This window comes from Mesoplodon mirus (genome assembly GCF_964341445.2).
Source record: "Mesoplodon mirus genome assembly, chromosome: 6".
In the NCBI taxonomy this organism is placed as follows: domain Eukaryota; kingdom Metazoa; phylum Chordata; class Mammalia; order Artiodactyla; family Ziphiidae; genus Mesoplodon; species Mesoplodon mirus.
Window position 1 is genome coordinate 139725091 of NC_138982.1, and position 24437 is coordinate 139749527.

The 24437-nt window shown below is 43.8% G+C and overlaps 1 protein-coding gene across 1 annotated transcript in view; it reads right to left on the reverse strand.

Moving 5' to 3' along the window:
- KCNJ6 (potassium inwardly rectifying channel subfamily J member 6) overlaps window positions 1-19102 on the reverse strand; it is a gene marked incomplete at its 3' end in the record, with an annotated part of 90045 nt that extends 70943 nt beyond the window's left edge. Inside the window, exon 1 of the mRNA XM_082625729.1 lies at window positions 18182-19102. Coding sequence (XP_082481855.1) covers window positions 18182-19079 — 898 coding nt within the window. The 5' untranslated portion in view covers window positions 19080-19102. The remainder of the gene's footprint in view (window positions 1-18181) is intronic.
- Between the last annotated feature and the right edge of the window lie 5335 nt (window positions 19103-24437).

The window sequence follows — 24437 nt, forward strand, 5'->3', positions numbered from 1 at the left end:
TAGATTAGATAATAGCCTTGTATCAATATCAATTTTCTGATTTTGATGATTAGACTGTGGTTTTGTAAGACTGTCTTTGCATTTACAAAATATACACTGAAGAATTTAGGGTTAAAGTGGCAGCTTGTCTACAGTTTACTTTCAAATGATTTAAAAAAATCTCAAATTCATATATATGCGTAAGCGCATGTATCTATGTTGACACCTGTATGTAGATTGAGCAAATGTGGTAAAATGTGCAAGATGGTTCCTGCTGTTCCTGACTCGTGATATAGCATGGCGAACAGGATCAACGTGAGGATCCGAAATGGGTGAGTGATGCTGAGTGTCTATAACTGACCTCATAACAGATTCTGGCCCCGACACTTTTCAAATTGTTAGCAAAGAACTCCTGGCATGTTTGGGATCCATAGGGGGCAGCTCAGGAGGTACCTAGACAGGTCCCCGAGCTCTCACCAATGTGCACTGTGGTCTCCTGTGCTCAGCATAGTGCCACGGGGACCGGAGAGAGAGAAGACAAGAAGCTTAGGGTCCACTCAGGAGGTGACAATGACACTTGGAAAAGGAGGGGACATTATAGGGCCTGATTAGAGGTGAGAACAAGGGGCTGGCTGCGTCATGTGAAGGTCTTGTGGAGGAAGGGCGCTTGTTGGACTTTACAAGGTGTGGAGAATTCCGAATGGGAGGAAAAGAAGCCACAGAAAACAGTGTGGGAAAGATGGGGAACAAGAGCGAACCAGGAGAGAAGCTGAGACTTTCCCACGTGTGTTTTCCAGTGAAAATCCATTCTAGGGAAAAAGATTTTTGTCAAGGCAAGTTCCAATGTGCAACTGTTTTTCAAGAGTTTGTTGTGATTATTCTGAACCAAGCTCCTGCAATTAGGTAGCAATAGAGCCAAAGCAGGTTGTGGGTCTTGGTGAGGTCTTCCCCCTACCATATTTGGTTGGGTCAATGGCAGTTGTGTTGACAGCAAGTTGTTTGATTGGAGGCATTTCCAATGAATTTGTTAAGGACACCTTTCTTTGTGGACTGAGTCCCATGATCGCCTGATAGAGGGCGGGGTTGTGTGGATGTGTAATTCATAGCAAAGGTTGAGTGTCTTCATTGATGGCTAATCGCTATACGTCCCCCTCAGCCTCCTAAGAAAATGGGAGTGAGAGTGGGAGGTGGCAGAGGGGAGTTGGGACCAAGAAAGGCTCTTTCGGGGTGGAATGGAGTTTAGGACCTTCAACCTCCAAATGAATTGATGTTAAGAATAAATGTTGACGTAGAAAACAAACTTCTAGTTACCAAAGGGGAACGGGTGTGGGAGCAGGATAAATTAGGAATTTGGGATTAACAGATACACACTCCTATATATGAAACAGATAAACAACAAAGACCTACTATAAAGCACAGGGAACTATATTCAATATCTTATACTAATGTGTAATAGAAAAGAATCTGTATAACTGAATCACTTTGCTGTACACCAGAAACATTATATATTAACCATACGTCAATAAAAAATAAATTAATAAATAAATACTTTCACTTAACAAAAGAATAAATGTTGCTGGGAGAGAGTTGTATAATTTTAAGTAGGGGGAGTAATTTTCAGCCAAAGAAAAACAGAGCAAGCACAAAAGGAAGGGTCAGTGCGAACCCTCCCGAAACAAAGACACTCACGTTCTTTAATTGTTTTCCCTTTAAACCATCATGTTAATAATAGTGCTGTTTACTGATGAATCTCTGCTTTTGAACAGAAGTTCAATTATAGCTCTCTCTCAAAGGTCAGGAACACTCTGCCCCCCATTATCTTCTCATTCTGGGGGATTGCAAATGCGAAGAGCAAATGTAAGTGATTTCCTGTCTCCTGGATTCTGGCTGCTCCCCCGCCTCCCTGGAGGTGCCATGCTTGTTGCTGTCACTGGTACTTATGATGTGGCACACACCTGAAGTGGGATTCTGGCTGGGAGTACAAGAGCAGAGCTCCCATACCCGCTGGCGCACCTCCCCATTAAAAATGTTCTCTGTATATACATTATTCCATTTTGTATAGTAACTTGTTTCTTATGTCCAGTCCCATCGCCTAGAACAGGAGAGAGCTAAAAGCAGTTTTGGCATTTTTAAATGGTTGGAAAATACCCCAAAGGAGAATAATATTTTATGACACGTGAAAAGTATGTGTCCATAAATAAAATTTTATTGGGACACAGCCACGGTCCTTTGGAAACATATTGCCTGTGGCTGCTTGTACTCCAAGGCAGCAGAATTGAGTAGTTGTAATAGAGACATCACAAAGTCTGAAGTATTTACTACCTGGCCCTTTACAGAAAACATTTTGCCAACCTCCTGCTCTAAAATGTGAGTTCCCTCAGGGCAGGACTGTGTTTGTCTAACTTTGCCCAATGCCAGGCACATGGGAGGTTCTGGAAAATCCTTGCCTGCAGATTGAGTACGCCTCAGCCTCAGACACTTTGCCTGTAGAGTTTTTACCTTCAGAAAGCCAGCTTAGGATGCTTCAGATGTGGGCTGGTGTGTCCTGATCTAGCACTTACCCTCATCCTTCATCACTGCAGAAGGTGAGGGTTATATAGTGAGAGAGCCTTTATTTATTGATGGATTAGAAACTTGGGTAAAGGAATCTCCCTTTCCCATGATTTGCTCTTCTGAGCTATCTGCTTGGTCCTTTGGCAGAGGGGAGGAGATTTGTGAGCAGAGCCAGATAACATCAGAAGGAAATATCCATGCGTGGGATGAGGGGAAAAGAAAGTCATGAAGGACTCTTGTTTTGGGAGCCCCATCTCCTGTCCCCACTGAGCCTCCAGTGGACTAGACCTGCTTTAGAAAGGGGACCAGAGATATGTCTACTTGGAAGAGCCCCTTGTGTAATTTAAGACCAAATTCTGGGACAAGTTTGCCTTTTGGATCTCTGCTTTAAACTATCTGTATTTACATTGGATGGACTTTATAAGATGCCTGGTGAATACTGGATGGGGAAAGGATCTTGTAAAATAAACACGCTCTTTAAATAAAAAGTCTTTAATTTTTAAATTAAATGATATAACAGCCTCATTGGGAAGGCAGATGTAGTCCTTGGCTCTCAGTAGAGTTGAAATAAGGTGGTGCCAGGTGAAAAGGAAATGCTGCCGGGAGTCTAAGACACATTTAGAAAGGCCAGACCTTGCTTTTTACAAAACCATCAATGTATTCATTCTTTTTATTGAGCACCTACCATGTGGCAAACTGTGCTAGTTGTTGGGGATAAAGAAAAAGGGCATAATCTTTATCCTCAAAATATAGTCTGTTGGGGACACCCAGCCACGTGATCAGTCATCCACAATGCAGTCAGATATCATGGAGATTTGTAGAAACGCAGGGGAAGCAAAGAGGAAGGACGCCAGAGTTTGCCAAGCAGTCAGGAAGGTTTCACAGGAGGCAGCATTTGAAGGGAGATTTGGTGGGTGAGTAGGGGTTATTGGGAAGATAAATGGAGGAGGATATTCTAGGCAGAGATAATGCCAGCGCATGTGCAAGCCAGAGGCAAAATAACCCATGGTGCGTTCAGGAATTTCAGTAGCACAAGCAGGTAGTGGGGAAAGTGGCAGGGCTCCTGGACAGGTGGCAAGACTGTGACATGCAAACGAGGTTGGACTTGATTCTTTAGTTACCCAGAAACTACTGAGAATGTTTGAGCTGGGGAGTGAGGAGATGGGATCTGTAAGTTACAAAGTTTGCTCTACTAATTTCAAGGAGGGTAATTGTAGAAATGAGAGTCTATAATTAGGGAAGTCAGTATGGAATCAGTGTAATAGCCCAGAGGGAGGGAGGGGTGTTGTGAACCAGTGCAGTGGCCAAGATGCTGGAGAGGAGAGATGTTTGGATACTAGAGACGGGTACGAGATGGAATGGATAAGTTTAGCTCGGGCCACCACATACGGTTGTGCAGGTTGTACACTGCACAACTCACTAAATCTAAGTGGTACAGATATATTTATGACACAAATTTCCCAGCAGATGACAGTAGAGTTGAGGAGGGATGGCTTTTCTTCATTTGCACAAAGGAGCCCTGTGGGCTTGGGGAAATGGTTGGGAGAGAGAAGAATGCAGTGCCCAAGGGAGGGGAGAGCATAAATGACAACCACGTTTCTGACCTGGGCAACCAAAGACTAGAGGTTCCATTCATCAAGGGGTGGAATACAGGAGAGGGAGCAGGTCTGAGTTGAGGACAAGTTGTGTCTAAGGGACCTGAGAGCCACTTAGATGGAGACATCCAGGAGCGGTTAGCTGTCTGGGTCTGTAGTTCAGGAGGCAGGGGTGGGGCTGTACCTGTGGGAACAACCTGCACACCTAGACGAGTTGATGCCAAGAGGCAGGGATGGGTTGCTTTGGGAGGATGTGCAGAAGGGAGTGATCAGGGCCCAGGATAGTGCCCTGGGGAGCCACTGAGATTTTCAACGGTGGGTAGTGGAAGGGAGCCTTGAAGAAGGGGTGCTTGGAGCTAGTTTCCAGAGTGTTTCTTAATGTCAGGAGGGAGATGCTTCAGGTGAATCAAGGCCAGGTTGGTTTGGGGGGAGGGGGGCAATTTAAAATGACTCTAGACTTTCTCTGGTGCTTAAGGGACGAATCTGGTTTGTGACCCTATAGGATGTTTCATGCATTCATCCCTGCATTCATTTATTTTGCACCTACATATTTATGCAGTGCCCTACTATGGTCCAGGAACTATTCCTGGTACTGGGATAACTCCCAGTATACTATGGCAAAGAGCAGGACAAGGCACTGTTCTCAAGGAACTTGCATTCTAATCGTTAACACACAAGTCCATGGGATACCATCAGCTGGTGACAAGTTCTGCACAGTGACAGAGGCACAGTGATGGGAGTCGGTTTCTATCTGGTGGGCAGAGAAGACCTCCCTGCACAAGAGCTCTGTGCTCAGAACGGAGAGCCCACGTGGCTGCAGCGTGGTGAGTTGGGTGGGAAAGTGGCTGGAGGTGAAAGCATGCTGGAGCCAGGCCAGAGGGGCCTTGTAGGCCGTGGCAGGGAATCTGGATTTTCCAAGGGCAGCCAGAATCCATGGGAGGGTTTTAAGCATGGGAATGACTTGCTCTGGTTTACATTTTTATTAACATCTCTCTGGCTGCTGTGTGCAAAACGGATTTGTGTAGGGTGGTCAAATTGAAACAGGGAGACCCAGTTGAATGCCATGGGCTCCACATTATGACAATCTGTGGCAGTAGCCATAGAGATAGACATATTTTGGAAGTCACATCTATAGGACTTCTGGACGGTAAGGGCAAGAGATGAATCAAGGATGCTCCCGAAGTTTCTGATGAAAGTCATTACATGGTCGATGATGATATTTATGAACATGGGGAAGATGGAGAGGGAAGCAGATTCTAGGGGATGCTAGGATATCTAGTTTCTGCTTTGGTCACATTAGTTGTACAAGCATCTAAATAAGGATGCCAAGTAGGCAGCTGGATCTTTGAATTCAGAGCTCAGGGGAGAGGTTAGGACCAGAGGTAGAGATTTGATGTCACATACAAAAAAGATGGTAATTAAAGCCAAGGTCCTGGCTGAAATAACAGAAAAGGATAATTAATGGAGGCTAGGACTCTGGATGGAATGGGCCCTGAGATTTTTGGGAAAAGGAGAAATAGCTTGAAGATGAGGATGAAAAGGAGCTTTCACTGAAGAAGGAGGGAAAGCAGAAGTAGTGGTGAACGCCGGGGAAGAAAGCCTGGAGAAGGAGGAAGTGGTCAGTGTGTTGATGCGAAGAGGCCAAGTAAGACAGGAATAGAGGGGTGGCCTCTGGAGCTAGCAGGATGGATGTTGTTGGTGTGTGTCAGTGGTGTGCTAGGAATGGTAGCTCATTTGGAAAGGGAAGTAAAACAGTGGGGATGGAGATGCAGACAATTCTTCCTAGAAGTAATGTGGGAAAGAGCGTTGAGAAATGGGACAGTACTGGAAAAGGACATGGTACCAGGAGAAGTTTAGTTTTGTTTTTGTTTGTTCTCAAAAATGATAGATATTAGGAAATCTTTTTATGTTGTCGGAAATAAACTATTAAGAAAAAAATTGATGATGGGGGAAAGAAGATGGTGTGGTCTAAAAGTCTTTGAGAGGGCTGAAGGGATGCGGTCCAGGTTGGGCCCTGGGTTGGACAGGGCTCCAGACAGTGGTGAAAGGCCCAGGTGGTGGAGGCGGGGGTGTGGTGGTGAGATAGGGACCGGTGGAAAGACCAGTGTTCCAGTCTGATTGCTTCTATTTTCTCAACAAAGTGTGAAGCCAGGTTGTTATCTAAGAGGGAGTGATGTTGTAGGATTGAAGAGAGAGGAGGATGTGGAGCTCATGATTTTGGTGGATGGGAAAATAAAGAGACTAAGCATTTAAATGTAAATGCAGGGCTTCCCTGGTGGCGTGGTGGTTGAGAGTCCGCCTGCCGATGCAGGGGACGCGGGTTCGTGCCCCAGTTCGGGAAGATCTCACATGCCACGGAGCGGCTGGGCCCGTGAGCCATGGCCGCTGAGCCTGCGCGTCTGGAGCCTGTGCTCCGCAATGGGAGAGGCCACAACAGTGAGAGGCCGGCGTACCTCAAAAAAAAAAAAAAAAAAGTAAATGCATATGCCTCGGGTCCATCTGTGGATTTTGTTTCATCATAAGAAGACACCCCAGACTTCCCTGGTGGCACAGTGGTTAAGAATCCGTCTGCCAATGCAGGGGACATGGGTTCGAGCCCTGGTCTGGGAAGATCCCACATGCCACAGAGCAGCTAAGCCCGCGAGCCACAACTACTTAGCCTGCGCTCTAGAGCCCATGAGCCACAACTACTGAGCCCGTGCGCCTAAAGCCCATACTCCAAAACAAGAGAAGCCACCACAATGAGAAGTCCGTGCACTGCAATGAAAAGTAGCCCCCGCTTGCCACAACTAAAGGAAGCCCGCACGCAGCAACGAAGACCCAATGCAGCCAGAAATAAATAAATAAATGAATTTAATTTAAAAAAAAAAAAAGAAGAAACCCCAGGGTGGGGCCTGTGAGAAACACTGAAGGCCACGGCACATTTTTGCCTAACATCTTCTCCGTCTCCTGTCTACTAGGCCATCTCCTTCCCAGGTTACAGATGCCTCCTCGTTCATGAGATGCCCCCTTCCACCTGGGTGAACATGTATTGGAGTGAACTCAAGGAAAGAAGTGCCACTGTGCCATTCCACCCTTCAACGTGGCGATACAGAACACTTTGCTTTGCTGACACGGGAGCTCCAAGTGCACCCAGCTAGTCTCTTTGATGTCAGGAGTGAGCATTTCTGGTCACAGGTGAGGCTTTTGCTAAGTCATCCACCAAACACAGGGTGTGACTCTGTGCCAGGTCCCCACAGCAGCAGAGGCTTTGAGGTGGTACTGGAAACATCCTTGCCCTTCCTAGCTCTTGGCCTGGTTTGCTGATGGCCAGTCAAGCTGCCAGCCTCCTTCCAGGTAGCCGTGACCCATCTGTTTTTAGCTTAATGAATGTGGCTTCTTTCTTCCCCCAGCCTTGGGGGCTGACACAGGGTCTGCAGGCGAGGCTGGACATGCTGAGGTCCCTGTGGGTGAACATAAAGGACTCATGCTGTAAAGCCCCAGGGAGGTGTTTGGAAATCTTTCTTGCCCCATGTTGGACCTTGTGGATTATTAAGCATTTCTGTAAGAATCGTAGACGTTTTTGTTTTGCAGCATCATTTTTGTTCTCCTTAGGTTTTACACTTTTTCCAACTTTGGGGAGAGAGACAACATATACAACCAAGTATCTAAAGCAAATACTTTATTACTAATACTTTGTTACTACTTTAGCTCTCTGAGTTGTATTAAAGATACTTCATTGAGGGCCAATGTGAATGTAGCATTAGTTCCTTTCAGGCTCAACATTCAGTCTTGTCTCCTTGGAGGTCCCTGCTGTACGTTCTTCTCTAATATCATTACCCACCAACCTCTCCTTTATCCATCAGCTTTCACAGATTTCTATTAATATTCACCCTATAGAAACTATGCTTGAGAAAATGTAAAAGAAAATGTATTTACTTCTCAAATGTTTAATTAAAATCTTCTAAGGGTGGCCTCAGTGACAAGAGAAAAATTATCATCATCTTCCTCAAACCCCCAAAAGGGTCTTATTGGATGTTTTGCAGTGAAATGGAAACCCCAACAGGGTTTACTTAGGCTGGTCAAAGTCTAAATCGTTTTATTATTGTGCTTTCTGGCAGAAAGCTCAGCATCAAGATTGATTCTTCCTTTTTCTCCCCTAAGGGTTTTTGCGCTGGCTGCTTGGTTGCACTTTGGGTTATACTTGGCATGGCACCAGGCTGTTTTAGATGGGGTTGGCCCGGTGTCAAGTGGCATGGTTGCCTGATAACGTTGAATTGGGCAGAATCTGAGAGTATGAACAAGTAGGTGCCCTTTCAAGAGACTCAGTGCCAATGGTTATGAAACAGCAGATTGCCCGTACCCGCCTCCTGCGGTCTGGTGAGGGGAGCCCGATGGGGAAGCCAAGGCCAGTAATCAAAAGGGAATATATCACTGAGCGATAACCGTCCACACACTAATGACCTTTAATCAATAACCACTACCTTCAGTGTGCTGTTGTGTACTGTGCCTTCCCTGGAGAGGCACAAGGGAGACAGACTGGGAAGGTGGGAAGCCCTGAGATGGAGTCCTGCCTTACTACTTCACCAGTTGGGTGACCTCGGGCAAGTTACTCTCCCCAACTCCCTACTCCAGAATCAACCTCCTCATTTGTTAAATGGGGATAGTACCTACCTTTCAGAATTGCTTTGAGGATTGAAAAGAATGTATGGAAAGCATCTAATAAAGTAATTGGCATTCAATAGGCACCTAATGAATGATGGATGAGAATAGTATGATTTACAGAATCATAGATTCACTCTCTAAATTTATTGAGCACATACTATGGTCCCAGGATGAATGACTTGCCTGTATCATCTCACGGAATCTCCTTATAAATAGAAGTATCATTCCCATTTTTCAGAATGGAAAAAGGTTTGGTGAAGTTAAGGAAATGGATGCACCCAATCCCATGGACAGTTGGGAGTGGAGGCAGAATTTGAATTCAGCCTGTCTGACCTCAGAGTCTTAAGCAGTGAAGAGAGAGTTTAAAGGAGGGAGGAGAAGTTTTGCAAAGTAGCTAGCCAAAAATTCATTTCATGGCAAGTCTTGGGCCATGAGCAGTATACAACAGCTAACCTGTCAAAATGTTTGCATGAAATTTTGTATCAGGCCAAAGAGGTTAGCTAATATTGTGGTAACACACAACCCAAATTTCAGTGGCTTAACCCAACTCTAGGGTTATTTCTCAGTCAGTCATGCTACAAGTCCCAAGTGAGCTGGCAAGGGTCTTCTCTTCAAAGCCAGTCAAGGGTCCAGAATGACAGAAACTTCACTGTGACATGTGCTTCCATGAGAACTATAGAAGTAAGAAGGGAATTATCATATGTAGCTTGTAAGGTTTCCAGCAGCGTGATACACATGACATATGCATATACTGTTGGGACAAATGTAAGTCACATGGCCGTGTCCAACAGAAACAGGGAAATGTGATCCTGACGTGTTTAGAAGGACGAAAGCTGGACATATTTCACAAACAACACTAATGACTACCGCACATTTTAAGCCCTAACTTGCAAAAAGTTTTTAACTCGGTCTAGGGGTTTTCAAAACCACTTGGGTACCTGTGGTAGATTGTATTATTTTGTTCTGAATTATTTATTCCAAGTCCCTGTGGGAGAATTACATTTCCCCATTCCATGGACATCAGGCACTGCCATATGACTTGCTATGACTAATAAATGGCAAGCAGAAGCGAGGCGTTTTGTCATTTCTTTTTTCTCCCTGCCATGAGAATGGCAAGTCCTAAGTAGGGCTGCTCCTTTCGTCTGTATCTTGGAGTCAACAGGATGTGAACAGAGTTGCAACTGACATGTAATAAGAATGAGAAATAAACCTCTGTGCTCTAAGCCCTTGGAGGTATTTGTTACTGCAGCATGACTGAGCCAAGCCAGACTGTGCAGTATCTTTGATCTTTCTCAGTAAATACAGAACAATGGAGGTGGCCATATAGAAATGCACATTTCCTGTCCACTTTGTTGAAGTATATCTATACTTTAAAGCAGAAGTATCTCTAAGGACTTATTATGTAAATAAATATTATTCAGTTGAATTAACAGCACAAAAATACATTCTCCAAACTGGGGCATCAGCTGACACCATAGCATTCTTATAAAAACCTAGGAGGAGGATTGGGAACATAGAAATCCTGTTTTCAAATGCAGACTCTTGGTCCTTTCCTCCCTGAGCCGCTGCCTTAGAAGGCTTGAGAATAATCTATATTCATGTCCCCTTTGGGCAGAAATTATAACGATGAGATGTTACTATCTATAGGCATGCAAAGTCTATTCTGAGTCCATTCTATCCTCATGAATTCAGAGCGCATCATTCGTGGTAGGTAACTGGGACAGAGGTCGGGCTGGCATTTACTCTCACGTTGTGAGTATGCATGTCTTGCACCGGCTATCGCAGGTTGACATTTGCCATTTTGACTATTCTGAGTGCCTTCTGAGGAGTGTCAGTTGTCATCGTGTGGAGACGCCAGCTGCACAGTCCCTGGAAACAGTGGACCCAGTCCCTGGGACTGACCCTCCCAAATGCCTGGCTTCCCTCCTCTCTACTGTCTTTCCCCTGTGCAGTCTATGGGGGAAGGAATGATCTGATCTAACAGAATCTGTGAAGCTGAAAGGTCACCAACGATGTAGGTACCATTGTTGTTCCCATTTTAGAGAGGCAAAACTGAGGCCTTAGAGAAGTTAAGCAAGACAGTGAATACAGCAACTGTGGTTTGAACCCAGGATTGCCTGACAGTATAAATGATACAAAGAAATACAGATAAGCTGAGCTATGGCCAAGAGAGATTACTTTTAAAGAAGAGGAGTACTAAATAATGAATAGAACAAACAAACTCACTTACAAAGTGAGTTGGTGTGAGTTGGTGTAAAACACAGGAGCAAGGGCATGCTTAACTGGGGAAGAAGCTCCTCTGGCTTCTGTCTGTTTAGCTATTTAGCAGAGGTGTGTGTGTGTGTGTGTATGTGTGTGTGTGTTTGCATGTGTGTGTGTGTGTTTGCATGTGTGTGTGTGTGTTTGCATGTGTGAATAAGTTATATGGTTTTCCCCAGTGATCCTCTTCTGGTCATTAGAATTTGTCAGGTAGAACTGCTTCACTGGCATCATGCTGTCAGCACTCATATTACTGAATGCCCTGGGAAATAATAAAGCTCGATTTATTTAAGGATGCACTAACTAGAGGCTTCCCACTCTTTGATCCTCATCTCTTAATTTGAACGGTGCAGTTTCTTTCCAACATGAGTACTGACTTCAGAGTTTGAGTCAGAGCTAACTTTTAGATGCTAGTCTATTTTTTCCCTTGGGTTTGAACTTTAAATTGTATATATTTTGCGGCCATTCCTGACTTCTAATGAACATCTATTTTATAAGCGCCTCACGGCCCATTTGGAGAAGGAAGAACAATGGATTTCCTGCTATTATGTTTTAATAATGAAAAGTTTTATAATTATCCAGTATTTTTGTCTTTTCAACCACAATAGTGTATGGTGACCTCAGTACACTGCTATCTAAGTTATGAGATCCTAAGTGCCTTCTAAATTATGAGAAATGTTTAACAGAGGTATAATGTTTAACAGAGGTATAACGTTTAACAGAGTTACAGTATCTTTCTTCTAGAGGGGTGGTGGAAAAGTTTAAAATTCTACGTGTGCTCTACTGTGTCCAACCTCAGATTGTTAGGACCAGAACAGTGTCCCCAAGCTGCTTAGGATCACAAGTTTACCCTATTTAGGGAGCAGGTATTATCAGTTTTTATCCAGTCACTGACACTACCTAGGTATATTGTATTGAGGTAGGCATTTGGGAGGAAGCCCTGAATAAATCACCTGAACCTAATGCTCGAAGAAGAAAGGATGGTTGGATTTCTTGATGTTGATGAGTGGTAGATTTCCATCCAGGAAAAATAAATTCACATGTCTTTGAATTTTTAAATTGCGCCTTATAGAGATTTACCACGAGTTTTTCACCCAAGATCTTAGCATTCCAAATCTTATCAATTAACTCTTTTCCTAGGCTAGGTAGTTGGGGTTACAACTCTTCCTTTTTTTTTCTTCTGTGTTTACCATTTTTATGGTAATTTTTCAAACTAGAAAATAGAAAGCAAATTAAAAACAAAAGTCTTCCCCAAGCAAAAGGTGTTCTTATTTGCATCATTATTTGAGTTTCTATTTTGTAAATATTGTAATCACTGTGAAATAACAGCATTTTTATATGAGCAGTCACAGTACTGGATATTTCAACTCTAGATGAAAGTTTGAAGTTTACATATTTATATTTAATAAAGTTTGATTGTTAATATCCACTGTATGTAGAAGCTTAGAAACTTCGTGTTTAGCACTTAAATATTTTGCTCATAATTAACAAGTATGAAAATATTCCATGTGTTAACAAGTATACATATCAATCTAGAATAATATAAAGCATGAGGAAATTATGTAACAGATATGCTAAAACCCTTAAGTTTTTTAAAAGAACATACTAATTTTCAAAAATTAAAATACTTTATAAATGCTTTTATACTGCTTATAATCTATAATGGTTATGTTTTTTTTTTTGTACATCTTTATTGGAGTATAATTGCTTTACAATGGTGTGTTAGTGTCTGCTTTATAACAAAGTGAATCAGTTATACGTATACATATGTTCCCACATCTCTGGGGTTACAACTCTTAAAAGAAAAATGGTAAATCTGGAGACAATGACTTGCCAGTGGAGGGAATGGCAGCTACTTATCTAAAGGAGAAAATAAGATTTGAAAAATACAACGTCTATGAAATATCATTAGTAGAAACAGTTTAAAAGTACTGTAATGCTAACCCTCAACCATCTTAGCTGAGAAATGCCACCTTTTCAAACTCTGTGATCTCATATTCTCCTCTGTTATAGTGAAGTGGCATTTTAACTATGGCAAAGAAAAGTGCTTCTTGGAAATCAGATTTGACAGAACATTATATTCTTCCAGGAGTATTTTTGTAGACGGTGCTTATTTAATTTTGATTTCAGAACAGTTTTGTGGCACATCTCATTTTAATATATGCTTGTTAAAAATTCATGTGAATGTAATAAAGAATTTTAAAATGAACTGATAACATTGGAGACCGAAAGAGAAGCCTTAAAGAAAAAGAGCTAATGATGGGAGAAAAGAGAGCCTGTCTGCACGTTAAATACCAGTTGTCTTTTTGGGTGCATGCTTTACAGAATCTTCATGAACCAACAGCCTTCCTGATGCAAAGAGCACTGAACTTGGAGGCTGGACATCATCAGTGGTTTAGGGTTTCAAGTTCTTGCTCTGCCCATAACTATCACACCTTAGCCAGCTCGCTAGTCTTGCTGGGCCTCCATTTCCTCACCTGTAAAGTAATTAAGAGTAGGGCGAAGACGCAACTCAAAAATCCTGTGATCTGTGATGTGATTTATGTGACTAAGCTCTCCTCATGTGAATAAAGAACTGAGCTTTCCTGTGGGGAAAGGTGGTTTTCCCTCACCTACTTCCGGTTTGCTTGCCTACTTCTGATGTACACTCCCCCTCCTCCTTGGTAACCCATAGATACTGACTTCTGGACAGTCAGCCTTGCTTCCTCATCTACAAAACGTTATCTAGTATATCTTCACTAAGCTGGCTTCCTCCCGCCCTCCACTTTCCCCAGCTTTCTATGTAGTATATGAATATTTCAGAAATTCTCCTCTTTGAGAAAAACTTGAAAGAAAAAAACCCCACAGGGATGAAAGGGAAGCTCATAGACTAAGGCTTGGAAGAGATCTCAGCCAATAACAGTGCATTAACCTGATCTGGATTCAAACAGCAGATTTTAAAAAAAATTAAAAAGACATTTATGAGACAAATGGAAGTCGGAGCATTTAGTAGATATTGGATCTTAAGAAATGATCATTAATTGTTTTAGGTGTCATAACAGTGTTATAGTTATGTTTTTTAAATTAATTAATTTAATTTAATTTATTTTTGGCAGCATTGGGTCTTCGTTGCTGCACACGGGCTTTCTCTAGTTGCAGGAGGTGGGGCTACTCTTTGTTGCAGTGTGCAGCCTTCTCCTTGCAGTGGCTTCTCTTGTTGTGGAGCATGGGCTCTAGGCACATGAGCTTCAGCAGTTGTGGCACATGGGTTCAGTAGTTGTGGCTCATGGGCTAGAGCACAGGCTCAGTGGTTGTGGCGCACGGGCTTAGTTGCTCCGCAGCATGTGGGATCTTCCGGGACCAGGGCTCTAACCCGCGTCCCCTGCGCTGGCAGGCGGATTCTTAACCACTGTGCCACCAGGGAAGCCCTACAGTTATGTTTTTAAAAGAGGCCTTATCTTTTAGAGACATATGGATATATTTGCAGATAAAATATGACGCTGGAGGAGCAGTTATTGAGTGGGTGACACAGATGAAACAAGTTTGGCCATGAACTGACAATTATAGAAATTGAATGATGGGTACATGAGAGTTGATTATACGATTTGGTCAACTTTTGTATAAGTTTTATAGCTTCCATAATAAAAAATGCAAAAAAAAAGCTTAAAACAGATAATCAGCAAGGACCTACTGTATAACACAGGAAACTCTACTCAGTATTCTATAATAAACTATATGGAAAAAGGTTCTGAAAAAGAAGAGGTATATGTATATGTATAACTGAATCACTTTGCCATACACCTGAAACTAACACAACATTGTGAATTGACTATACTCCGATATAAAATAAAAATTTAAAAAAAGCTTAATGGGATTCATTCTGAGGAGACATATTTGCTGAGGTGTTGGAAAGGGCTGCCTGTCATAGTTGCATAATCGTTGGGGGTAAATATGGAAGTTCATCAATCAGAAAGCCTATAGTGAGGAGATGGCTGGCACCGGGCCCAGCTCTGTGTGGCTGTCATCTAGCCTCTATGCCAATTTGCCCTCTATAAATAACAGTCTATATGAATGCTTTACTATTTAAGGCACACTTGCCACAGCTGCTCAGCATGTTTGTTTACGTAGCTATGAACCCTTCTGTAAACATCACTATCTCCAAATTGCCCCTATGTCAGGAACATAAAGGACCCCCTTTAAAAATATATTTGTGGGATGAGACACGGCCAGTTCCCAGATGTCTGGGTGGCTGGTGTCAGAATTTTCCAGGGTTTGATTCATTTTCAAAAATAGAACCACATGACTGGAAGGTTCTTGAGAGGTGACACATCCCCCTGACTTGGGGCAGGACCAGATTGAAACCATCCACCAAGAACGTGGGTCTGTCTTTTGTGGGTGTGAGTCTGTCTTTTATGAGACAGAGAACCACTGAGTGAAAGACTGGGGCCAGGACCTGCAGAACATCAAAGGTCGGCAAGACTCACCTCTGACCTTCAAGGAGCTCACTCCCATTTTCTAAAGACGAGCCGGACCCTGAATGATGTGACAAAGCAGGCTTGGGGCAGCACAATTGGAGTGGGCATATTATGTGTCAACCAGCTGGCCTGTGCTGGGCCTGAACACCCAGGGGACTAAAGGACCTGCCGGGTCAGCCTACTGCGTGATAGCTCGGATCCCCAGAAAATACCACGTCGGGGTTGCTGTGTGCCCACAACGTGCAAGACAGAAAGAGGGAGGGCATCGCATCGAGGTTGCAGTGGTGGCGATGGTGAGGCTCGTCCTTGAAAGAGGCAACCTAACTGAGGTCACTGAGAGTAGTTTCAGGTCGACTAAGACATATTTGAAAGAAAGCATGAGTCAAGCAGAGGCCCCTTTGTGTCAGCTTGCTGTTTTCATGGCTCCTGATTTCCCATCTAGCCTTCCAATGAATAATTAGATTCTTGTGAATCTGTTTTCCTCAGGGTGCATTTGGTCCACATCTATTTTTTTCCTGTGGCTTTGATTCATTGAAGCATTCCCCCCACCCCAAGGGCCTACTTAATACCCATAAATCCCAACTGTGCTTTCACAAAGAAAAAAGTGTGCCTCGTAACATTAAGAGATGTGCTGGAAAGACTGAACTGTACGAATCCTATCAGGAAAGGATCAAGATGTGTCCAGCTTCCAGACAAACCCAGAACTTTCTAGAACACTCCTTCCTCCACTTTCCAGAAATTAGAAAATTATTACTTTTAGAAAGTTAATAGTGGTCGCCTTTGATTCTTTTTTTGCTGGCAAATACCCAGTTTTCTCTATGAAAGCAGTAGAAAGGCCACCGAATGCTCAGAGGTATCACTATTAACCACCAACAAAAGGATGTTCCCCTATTTGGAAAGGCTCAGTCATTACAAGCTATCTTCAGAAAGACAGGGTCTGCCCCAGGGAGAATTCCGACTCAGAAACATCACAAAGGTAAGTTGCTTATTCTGGACTGACTTATTTTTAGAGCTAGGGTTTTGATTTGAGGGAACACAGCTCCGGCAATTCGAAGCTCAGATTAACACCAGTAAACAGAGGGTACGTCTCCACTGGCTGTTGCTTCTTGAGCTCAGAGACGGAAGGAGAACAAGGCTTGTCCACTCCCCTCCCTTCTGTCCTATCCGGAGAGTTTAGAGCGAGAAATCTAATATTAAAAGCGCATCATAAGTGGTCAGTTTAGGCTGCCAGAGACTGTATCTCAGTGGCCACCACTAGGGGGACCCAGAGTCCAGGTGCTTGGCCGAGGTGGGAGTAGTTTCTGGTCTGTGGGAAAATGACGGAGCTCCCTTATTGAGTTGGTTTCTCCCCGCCCTCCTCCCCCCTCCCCCAACGAGGGCACCCCAAAGTCAGGCTCAGGGTACAGATAGCCCAGTGCACATGTGCAGCACTTATTTATAATTTCACAATCAGTATTTTTGTTTTAGACGTTCCTTTTGCCTTATGCAAAGGATCACACTTCATGCAAAGCCTTTTACTCACATTTTCGTTGTTTGCTGCATTTTAAAAAACTATTGCAAAAGTTTTTACCACTATAAGAGAAATTTGTTAGAGGTAATGACTTTGCCTGTTGGGTCCAGGGAGGCTGGGACATGGGGGCAATGACTTTCATTTGACGGATGACTGAGGTCAGGTTACAGGTGGATGAAGAGTCTGGGGTCTGGCTGTTGGCCGTGCATTTTCAGATTGTGTAAACCTACCTTGAGCCTCAAGTTGAAGACCTCAAAGCACAGAAGGGCAGATTGTATAACTAAAGAGGATCCCAAGACTAATGACTCAGAAGAATAGCACAGCAAAGCTTGAATTAGTGTTCTAGTTTATACTTTTCCTATGGGGCACTATTGTTAGCTTAAGGCAGAGTTTAGGGCTCTATTTCATAGAAAGTTACAGATAAATACAGGCAGAACCTCCTTTGCTCCTGGGATGTGTAACACGTATGGAAAGATATGAGAGAAGACTTCAATAAAAAAGACCATTTCTCTATTTTTAGAACAGATCATCTTTGTTAAAATACACCAGTAGTTAGCTGTTCAGTGCAGATGAGTCAATAGGATTATGATGAGTGGATCTCAATTTTTTTTCTTTCCTGTTAGAGTTATTTACTGGGTCTGCATTATTATATCTACAGGGGATTTGGCAGTTAGAGTATAGAGAAAAGATACCAAGTGCTCACTTGATATAAAAGAAAAAGCAAGGCTATGGTTCTTGCAAATGGCTCCCAAAGAAGGGGCAAACATGTATTTTTATTAAAGCAATTTGTCAGGCTTCCTTTGAAAAGCTTAACTTCTTCCTCCTGGCTTGGCAATAAATAACCTCAAGTATTTAATTTAAACAATGCTTTAAAACCATCTAAAAATTGCTTTAGAGAGAGATCAAATTTTAATTTAAGTAAATATTTGAAAATTTAAAATATATTAAGAGGTGTTCTAAAAAATTGTTTATTAATTTATTTTCCCAAGGGTTTTTAAAAAGCTAATTTGTTAGACTTTGTGGTGGACATACTTAAGGTTATAGGCCACATAATACTTCATGAATAAAGAGGTGGCGTCAATAGTGAGTGAGGTTCAGTTTTCCATATTTTGTCAACATAAGAATGTGAGGTTCAGTTTAAAATGAGCATCGATCCCAGAGATACCCCCGGATGGGGCACACCTTACCTGTAGCTTCCACCATGCCTTCTAGGATGACCACGATTTCCAGTTCCTCTTTGGGCAGCTGGGCTTTGGAGATCTCCCAGAAAGGACTCTGTTGGTTAATTTCGTGGCTAATAATGAGTGGTGATACCAGAAAGAGACGGTCATCGCCGGTGTAATACCCTACGTTGATATCCGTCTGGTTCAAGGGGATGAACTCCCCCTCTGAGGTCTGTTTGGATTTGATCAACTTAGCTCTGATGGAAGCCTCCACGATGTGGGAATTCCTCAGATCCCCTACGCGAAACATCAGGCACAGTTTCCCATCCCTCATGGAGATCACCGCATGGGTGGAAAAAACCAGGGTCTCTGCCCTCTTCTTGGGTTGCGATATTTTTACAAACATGCATCCCACCATGAATGCATTGACAATGGACCCCAAGACAGATTGGATTAAGAGGAGAATAATTCCCTCTGGGCACTTGTCCGTGATGACCCGGTAGCCATAACCAATGGTGGTTTCTGTCTCTATGGAGAATAAAAAAGCAGAGACGAACCCATTGAGGTTGGTGACGCAAGGAGTCCATGAAGGGTCCTCTATGTGGTCCATGTCTCCTCGGATGTATGCAATTAGCCACCAGATCATTCCAAAAAAGAGCCATGTCACTGTGTAAACCATGACGAAAATCAACAGGTTGAATCTCCACTTGAGGTCTACTAAGGTGGTGAAGATATCGGTCAGGTAGCGATAGGTCTCCCTCACGTTGCCATGGTGGACGTTGCACTTTCCATCTTTCCGCACGTACCTCTGGATTTTCCTTTTGGTCCGGTCTCGGCTGATGTGTCTTGGCAGGTCATCCCTGGCCTGCTTAGGCAACTTTGGCTGGTGAATGGCCACAGGGCTCTCAACATCCTGGTCCATGGAGTCACCCTCCAGGACGTTAGCTGGTGGTTTGGAAAAAAGAAAAGAAAAACTGAATGAAAAGCTGGCTCTTTGGAGGTCATGGAAATCCCACTGTGGATGGAATATGGTAGGAAACCATCATTTGACCATTTGTGTACTATTAACAGCATAGATGAAGCCTTTTTTGGGGGGTGTCATCTGGATGGGTTGCCTTGGACTCCTGGGCTCTGTGATCTAGCTTGTGTAAGGACTTCATCACCCTTCTCACAGGGACAGAGCTTAACTGCTGTGAAATTGTCTCCCTGCCAGCAAGTTCTGAGAGTCAGCTTTTACAGTTGGATGTGTCCGCATTCTCTCTGAGATGCTGTGTTATGTGAGAGGCAGTGCACTCTGGATAAAAAAATGTTTAGATTCAGACAGTATTGGTTCTACCACTCAGCAACTGTGGGCTCCTGGTCATGCTATCAGTTATGGACCAAATTGCACCTCCACTCCACCCTCAAATATGTTGAAGCCCTAACCCCCAGTGTGACTGTATTTGGAGATGGGACTTTGAGGACATAATTAAGGTTAAATGAGGTCATAAGGGTGGAGCCCTAATCCAAGAGGATGAGACACCTGGGGTGTGCACACAGGGGAAAGGCCACGTGAGGACACAGTGAGAATACAGCTGTCTGTAAGCCAGGAAGAAAGGTCTTCCAAACCGACCGAGGTCACCAGAAACCAACCTTGCTGGCACCTTGATTTTAAACTTCCAGCCCCCAGAACTGTGAGAAAATAAATTGCTGTTGTTTAAGCCCCCCAGTCTGTAGTATTCTGTTATGGCAGCCTGAGTAGACCAATAGACTATTAAAATTCATTGACTGATCCTCAGTTTTCACATTTACAAAATGATAATCATGATAGCCAATTCATAGGGTTGTTATAAAGTTAAACAAGACCACGTGCATGATATATGCCTGCATGGAACAGACATGTAATAAATATTCTTTTGTAATAAATTGTTCCTTTGCCACTCTCCTTATATTTAGGGGCAAGAATTTTGAGTGAACTCTTTAAGGTGTCAGCCAAATTTCAGTTTTAAAAAAATTCTGGTTTTTATTGGTAAATATGCATGCATTTTACCCTAATGGTTGATGCAATGCCAAGGTTAAGAAAAGTGTGGGGGAAATGTTCTTTCTCTTTCTATGTGTTTACACATTTCATTTGGTTTCTGCCTCAACACTTAACATCTGCAGTTTTGGCTTGTGGTTATTTTCTTTCTCATGGCCTTCATGATTAATGCATCAGTACAATCATTTGATGACGAAGCATTAGGAAAACTCTCCCGGAATCCGAGTGCAAAGGGACATTTGGAACTGATGCTGCTGTGAAATACATACAAACCACTGTATGAAATTACTTGTTCAGCCAATAATTTCAAAGCTTTCTGAAAGTTTTATAAGCAGTTTCTTCCCTCAGGCTTTTATTCTGTGTCATTTGACTTTGCCGTGCATTTTCTCCCTTTGGTTAAGGGAGAAACACAGTCTGTTGAGAAAAAACATTTATCTGAACAAGAAAACAGCTGGGGATGGGACTTGAGTGGTACCAACTTAACTTACGGATTAACCTTGCTCATGGTTGGATAGTTTCCTTAATTATCAATCCCAGAGATCTGGTTTTAGACTTCAGCACAAGGGAGAGGCAGCATTTGGTCTGCAAGCTTGATGTTTGGTTTGATAGCTTTGACTGTAGATCGCTACCCTCAGTAACTCTTCATTTGTAAATAAAGCCTTGCTTTTATTTCAAAGCAGATACCAGGACGGGAGTTGAAGGAAGCAGCTGAGATTGGGACAGGATGGAGGGGGTTGGGGGATCTGGATGGAGGTCATGGGCAACGTCCCTGCTCACTGCAGGCACCCCTGGCAAGGTGGGATGTTTGTGGCCCAGGGGGCCTCTTGACTGAGCTCTTGCTGCTAAGTTCGCCCTGAGAGGGAGTCTCTAAGTGTGACTTCACGTGGGCTGAATTCGGCTCAGGATCGGCCAGTGTGGAGCAGCCTTGTCTGCAGAGCTGCAGTGTGGTCTGGCTCTGGCCCAGATGAGGAGCTCGCTGCCTGTGCAGAGTCACCCTGGGTTCTTGTTTCCCCGGGGGTGGGAAGTGGAAGAGGGGGTTTTGTCTGAATAGCTGACTCCCAACACTTTTCTGCCATCTTCCATGCTTTAACATTTCATGGAGGCAACCTACACATACCCCAGCCCCCGGTGTGAAGCTGTCTTCTCCATTTTTCTGGCTCAGTTGTAACCTTCCTGTCTGAAGGGTTAATGGAGGATTAGAGATAAGTGCTCTGGACAGTCCAGGGAGCCTGACAGTTGATCCTCCAAATCCATTTTTTCCCTTCTCCTAGCTCAGCACTGGACCACATTTCCCAGCCTCCTTTGCACTGAGGGGTGGCCACGTGCCGAGTCCCGGCCCATCAGGAGTGGGTGTGCCCTTCTGGGCCAAGGCATTAAATAGTGGGTGTGTCCCCTCCTATGCCCTTGCCCCTTCTACGAGGGATGATGGAGTCATGAGGTGGAGGGGCCTGGCTCCCCAGCTGGTGGCAGAGAGCTGCCATCCAACTAGAAACAAGAAAAAAAATTGTGTTTGAGCAGCTATGTATTTTGTGTCTGTTATCAAATTGAGCCTTCTGTCTAATTTTATGGGCAGCAGTATTGACATGGATAAGCAGACAGAAGAGTTCTCAGGGGGCTGGTGTGGGAAAGAGCAGGGAGAGAGGAAGAGAGTGAAGATGGGGTGTTTGGGTTTGGTGTTGTTGAAAAGAAACAGGCATCCAAAAATGGAGTCACTTGTGCTAAGCTCTACATCAGTCAATGGGGACTGAATACCTATCCAGGTTCAGTGCCTCCCAGGAATGTGACCTTTTACCAGTCAGTCTGGAATTTCCTGGCCACAGATGAGGTAGCCTACCACACAGACCCCTGCCTTCCCCCAAGGCAAGTGACCTTGCTTGAAATAATCCTCCATTGTTTATGACTTCCTATCCCAACCCCTTTAGGCCTTTAAAAACCATCCATTTTGTACAGGGCCCCTCCTGTCTGTTTGCTAGATGGGATGCTGCCTGATTCATGAATTGTTGAATAAAGCCAACTCGATCTTCAAATGTACTCAGTTGAATTTTGTTTTTCTAACATTGTCTTTTGAGAAATAAAACATTGCCAGCCATATCAGTAAGCAGAGGATGCCAGAGTCATCAGCAATTGCAGCCCTCCAATGGTGAGCTGGTGAGCCCTGAGGGAACTCAGGAAGGAAACAAAGAGTATCTGCCATCAAGCAGCCATCAGACTGTGGCCACTCCCCATGGTGAGCCTTGAGGAGACTCTGGATGTGAAAACACGGGATATTGGCCCCGGATAGCTGAGGTGCATATCAAAAGAATGATTTCAGTGAGCCTAGACTCTTGCATTTTCCTATGTGTAGAAAAGCACTAAATTCCTTAATTTGAGATACCTAGTTTTCTTAACAGTAATCTTTTGCTTCCACTACCCGCCCTTTGCTGTAACACTCCTGTATATCCTAGCTCCCCCCCACCTCCTCAGAGCAGTTCTCTGAGGGTTACTTAGGATGCTGCCTCCCAGGCTTGAAGTCTTCAATGTATCTGCTGAATAAAACATAACTCTCAACTCTTAGGTGTGCATATACTTTTGTTTAGTCGACAGTAATGAACTAGCATGTGGTTAATTGAATGTCTGTGTTTTGTGTGAGGGAAAAAGTATCAATGCCTATGCTACTTAAGTGCCTTTTAAAAACAAACAAAAATGGAAGCAAACAAAGAAAGCTGAACATCCCAGGGAGTATGGTGGAAAGGTGGCTTTGGAGTCGGGAAGCACAAATCTGACTCCATATGGGATCTGTTTCTTTTACTTTAACCTTTGTATTCTGTTGCTTTTGCTACAAGTTAAGAATGTTGCCTAGAGCCTGAAATATACAGGATAGCCCATTCTCAAGGCTCTGACCTTTAAAGGTGTAACACTTTTCCATTCATGAGATAAAACGTTGCAGAACAGAGGATAACAGTCTGTCTTCTTGGAGGTTTATAGGAACATCATGACTATTCACAGACCTACCGTGAATGGCTGCAATAACGAAGGATTCCAACACCAAGAAGTCTGCAACAACCAACTACACCTCCTCCCTTTTTAGTACAAAAGAAGCCTGAATTCTAACTTGGGTAGGATTGTTCTTTGGGACACTAGTCCGTCATCTTCTCGGTCTGCTGGCTTTCTGAATAAAATCGTTATTCCTTGCCCCAACAGCTCATCTCTTGATTTATCGGCCTGTCGTGCGGCAAGCAGTACGAGCTTGGACTTGGTAACAGCCTCAGAGGCACCACTGCAGGTGAGGCAGTGGGTGCACGTGAGATGCATCCAAGGGAAGATGGGGAGGTGAGCTGGGCCTCCCCCTTTACAGTGGCTGCTGGGGAACAGGCAGAGTTGAGAAACCAAAACAGCCAATGAAATGTGAGAGTACCTGGAGAGTAGAGGCAACTGAAGTGGGAGTCTCAGGGGCAGAAGAGGTGAAGCCGGCGAGAAGAGGTGGGGGGCTGTGGAGTGAGCAGAGGAAGGCAGCACAGCCTCCAGGCCTTGCCCAGAGCGCTGTCAGGGAGCCCTGGACTGGGGGGAGGGCCGTTCCAGGTCTGAGCTGTGAGCGTGCTTCAGCACCCGGGCAGGAATGCAAATGCGCGCGCAGGGGAGATACAGAGGGAACGTTGATTCTCTAGCTCTTAACGTTTCTTTCTGTTTCTTTTTTTTTTTTTTAACGTCTTTATTGGAGTATTACTGCTTTACAATGGTGTGTTAGTTTCTGCTTTATAACAAAGTGAATGTTATACATATATATATGTTCCCATACCTCTTCCCTCTTGCGTCTCCCTCCCTCCCACCCTTCCTATCCCACCCCTCTAGGTGGTCACAAAGCACCGAGCTGATCTCCCTGTGCTATGCAGCTGCTTCCCACTAGCTATCTATTTTACATTTGGTAGTGTATATGTGTCCATGCCACTCTCTTGCTTTGTCACAGCTTACCCTTCCCCCTCCCCATATCCTCAAGTCCATTCTCTAGTAGGTCTGTGTCTTTATTCCCGTCTTACCCCTAGGTTCTTCATGACCTTTTTTTTCCCCCCTTAAATTCCATAAATATGTGTTAACATACGGTATTTGTTTTTCTCTTTCTGACTTATTTCACTCTGTATGACAGACTCTAGGTCCATCCACCTCACTACTAATAACTCAATTTCATTTCTTTTTATGGCTGAGTAATATTCCATTGTATATATGTGCCACATCTTCTTTATCCATTCACCCAATGATGGACGCTTAGGTTGCTTCCATCCCCTGACT